This window comes from Propithecus coquereli, unplaced genomic scaffold (genome assembly GCF_000956105.1).
Source record: "Propithecus coquereli isolate 6110/MARCELLA unplaced genomic scaffold, Pcoq_1.0 Scaffold241, whole genome shotgun sequence".
Classification (NCBI taxonomy): Eukaryota; Metazoa; Chordata; class Mammalia; order Primates; family Indriidae; genus Propithecus; species Propithecus coquereli.
In genome coordinates this window covers 780,709-784,592 of record NW_012147964.1, presented here as the reverse complement: position 1 = coordinate 784,592, position 3,884 = coordinate 780,709, and the positions used below count along the sequence as shown (strand labels likewise).

The 3,884-nt window shown below is 60.5% G+C and overlaps 1 protein-coding gene across 10 annotated transcripts in view; it reads right to left on the bottom strand.

Annotated features, from left to right (window-relative positions):
* Positions 1-3,260, bottom strand: part of TUBB4A (tubulin, beta 4A class IVa) — a 5,271-nt gene extending 2,011 nt beyond the window's left edge. For 4 of the 10 annotated variants that reach the window (XM_012646158.1, XM_012646157.1, XM_012646162.1 and 1 more), the window contains exons 1-3: positions 3,189-3,245; positions 2,550-2,658; positions 2,325-2,435 (exon numbers count right to left, since the gene is read on the bottom strand). In XM_012646158.1, coding sequence (XP_012501612.1) covers positions 2,325-2,435; positions 2,550-2,658; positions 3,189-3,245 — 277 coding nt within the window. Of the gene's footprint in view, positions 1-2,324; positions 2,441-2,545; positions 2,659-3,188 lie in introns of all 10 variants that reach the window. The other 6 variants (XM_012646164.1, XM_012646156.1, XM_012646161.1 and 3 more) reach the window with 6 other exon arrangements.
* Between the last annotated feature and the right edge of the window lie 624 nt (positions 3,261-3,884).

The window sequence follows — 3,884 nt, the reverse complement described above, 5'->3', positions numbered from 1 at the left end:
GCCTCCCAGAGAGCTAGGATTACAGGCGTGAGCCACCTCGCCTGGCCTATGTTTTCTTATTAATCATGTTTATTGCCTATAATCTCACAAGACCCAAGATGACAAGGGTTAGTATTAAAAGATTGGCTGGTGTTATTGTGAATATTTCTTCTAATCTCCTCCTCTGTCTGGATAAGTGAGGTTCCCATCTCACCCCACAGCCTGTCCTCCCCATGGCAATCACAAGGGGACACCCGTGAGCGCCTGAGTCAGGTCCCGTCCCTCCTCTCTGCCCATAGCCCTCCATGGCTCCCACCTCCCTTGGGGTCAAAGCCCAAGTCCTCCCTGTGACCCACAAGGCCCTGCACCACCTGCCCTGTCTCCTCCCCACCCTCCCTTCCTCTCTCTGCTCCAGCCACACAGGCCTCCTCGCTGTGCCTCCAACTCGCCGGGTGTGGTCCTGCCCTAGGGCCTTTGCACGGACTGTGCCTCTGCCTGGGATGCTTTCTCCTTAGGTACTCACATGACTCCTCCCTCACCTCCTTTCAGGTCTCTACTCAACGTCACCTCCTCAGAGAAGCCATCTCTAACCGCCCCCTCTCTGATCTGTGTGAAGTTTCCAAAAGAGAATGATGAACCTCAAAGTCTGACTGCACCGAGCTTCTCAAATGCACTAAATGCGGGGCATGCCCTGCGTCCCTGGATCCTTTCCCCAACTCCCCAAAGCATGCATGGACCCTTCTTACTTTCATTTTACAGGTGAGAGAATGGAGGCACAGAGAGGTTAGGTCACCTGCAGAAAGTCACACTGCAAGTGAGTGGGGCAGCCAGGAACCAGGGGGTCTGGCTGCCCCACGGCCCCCAGCCCCCCACCCACTTACTTCCCAGAGGCCATAGATCTCTTGGCCCAACTGTGAGTCCCCCATCCCTGGCCCCCGGGGTTATCTCCGAATTCCTCATGCCCTTTGGCCAACCTCATTCCATCTTTCCCCACCCCTTTCCTGAGGACCTGTGATGGGCCACACCCACACAGGTGCATCATTATCTTTTGGAACCTTCGTATAGATCAGAGAGGGGAAGTCACTTGTCCAAGGTCACACAGCTTGTCTTGTCAGTCCTCCTAGACTCCAAACTCTAAGCCACCAAGCTCGGAGGAGGAGACTGGCTGGGGCAGGGTGGAACCTGGGGCTTGAGGCCAGTGTGTGTGTGTGTGTGTGTGTGTGTGTGTGTCCAGGAGAGCTTTCCCGGAAGGACTGCCACAGGGTGTGGACGCCCCACCACCTTCACATATGTCGTTCCCATCTCTTGGCTCTGCAATGCTGCTTGGCCAAGTCAAGTCTTACTCACCTTTTAGGTTGCAGATGGTGACGATGATAATGAAAATGACACCAAATGCCTGTTTGCCCTCTCCGTGTGCCAGGCACTGTTCAAAATTACCCATATTCACAGCATGAAACCTCACAATCCTGAGCAGCAGGCATTTTATAACCCCTGCTTTCAAGACAAGGATACTGAGGCACACGATGGTTAAGGAATCCATTCAAAGTCACCCAGCCCACTCCATCAGTGGCTGAGTTTTACTTCTTTAAAATTCTCTGGCCGGGCGCGGTGGCTCACCCCTGTAACCCTAGCACTCTGGGAGGCCAAGGCGGGTGGATCGCTCAAGGTCAGGAGTTCGAGACCAGCCTGAGCAAGAGCGAGACCCCGTCTCTACTAAAAATAGAAAGAAATTATCTGGACAACTAAAAATATATATATATAGAAAAAATTAGCCAGGCATGGTGGCGCATGCCTGTAGTCCCAGCTACTTGGGAGGCTGAGGCAGGAGGATTGCTTGAGCCCAGGAGTTTGAGGTTGCTGTGAGCTAGGCTGACGCCACGGCACTCTAGCCAGGGCAACAGAGCCAGACTCTGTCTCAAAATAAAAAAAAAAAAGTTAGAATTCTCTGTTGCCCGGCTCCTTCTACCAGGATGTGAGCTCCACTGGGGCTGTTTTGTTTTCCTCTGTATCCCCAGCTTCCGGAACAGGGCTCGGTATGCAGTAGGTGCTCACTATTTGTTGCATGCATGAAGTGTCGGGGGTGGGAGTCGCACCCAGGCAGTCTGCTTCCCGTTCAGACTGTTGAATTAAAATGCCACCTCCTCCAGGAAGCCTTCTCTGAAGCCCCCTCTGTACCTTTTGGATTCCCTGCTGTTCCCCAGGGCTCCCATGGTGGCCTGGACGTCCCCCATCAGGGCCCTGACAGTGCTGACTCTGCAGGTGCTAGGTAGAGGGTTTTCATCAAGCATTTGGAAGCAAAAGGGACAAGGAGGCTTCTCTGTCTGCGCCCCTTGGTGGGGACTCACCAAACACAAAGTTGTCAGGCCGGAAGATCTGGCCGAAGGGGCCTGAGCGCACTGAGTCCATGGTGCCGGGTTCCAGGTCCACCAGGACAGCTCTGGGGACATAATTTCCTCCTGCAGGGAGACAGATGGAGGGCATTCTGGTGAGGGCCAGGACCCCGCAGGCAGGCGCCTGGGAGCATCTTGTCCCCTGCCACCCCCAGGTGGGAGGTGGCTGTTTCGCCCTACCTGTGGCCTCGTTGTAGTACACGTTGATTCTCTCCAGCTGCAGGTCACTGTCCCCATGGTATGTGCCGGTGGGGTCGATGCCATGTTCGTCGCTGATCACCTCCCAAAACTGGAAGGGGGTGGTGGGAAGGATTGAGAGATGGCGAGCAGGTGGCCAGGCCGAGGACCTCCCCGCACCCGCGCTGAACCCCCTCCCTGGCTGCCTCCCGGCCCGTCGCAAGGTGAGTGGGGGACTTAGAGGCAGGGTGGTGCTGACAGGAGGATGAGGCAGCAGGAAGGCAGCGGTGGGGGCGGGGTGCCGCGGAGTCAGCACCCGCTTGGAGCCGGCCGGTGCCAGCGAACCCTGGCTGCAGCCCGCGGTGGGGGGAAGGGCGGGGTCTCTTTGTGCGCCTGGAGGGGACAGTCGTCCAGCTGCGAGGCCAGCTGTGGCACGCGCGCAGAGGCCGGGTCCCGCTCCTATAGGCCTCTTTGTTCTCGGCGTGGCCCTGTCGGTGGCGACCCCTCCCCCACCGTCCCTGGGGTGCTGGCCTCCTGGGGACCCAGTCCCCCAAAGACCCCAGCTCCGGGGACCCTGCTCTGAGCCTCTCGGCCACCACGGCCGCCTCCTGCCGGGGCCCGGCTCCCCCGCTCCCCGTGCACCTTGGCTCCGATCTGGTTGCCGCACTGGCCGGCCTGCAGGTGCACGATCTCCCGCATGGCGGTGGCGCTGCTGCTGGACGCGGTGGCGCGGGCGCTGGGAGCTGCGGCTGCGGCGCGGGCGGTGGATGCGGCGGCGGCGGCGGCGCTGGGCTGGCGGCGGAGCACGGTCCCTGCGCCCCCCGGGAGCGTCTATATGGGCGGGCGGGGCTCGCGTCACGGCTGGTCACCGCCCGCTCCGCCCCCTGGTCCCTCCCCGGGATGGAGGGTGCAGGGGTGGGGGTGGCGGGGATGCAGGGATCGCCCTCGGCAGCGGCCTGCGGGACCCGGGTGGGCGGCACCGGCTGGAACGCGGGTGCGTGGAGAGGAGGCCGCTCTGGCGCCATCGGTGCCACCTCCCCCCACCCCTCCCCGCCCCCGGCCGGGCCTGGCCACTCCGAGCAACTAGGGGGGGGGAAGGGGGGGTGAGTGCTTGGTAAACAAGGAGCTGGGAAGTCCACCCCTCCCCCGCCCAGGCCCTGCCTCAGTTTCTCAGCCCGTAGCCCCCTCTCCATTCGCCAGAACCCTTGCATTAACCGGGAGGGCTCCTGGGTGGGGGGCGAGCTGGGGGCTCTGGAGTAGCGACCTGGATTGGGGGTGGCGGCTGGGTAGGGGCGGTTGGTTCCTGGAGGGCTCCTCTTGAAGCTGCTTAGTCAGTAA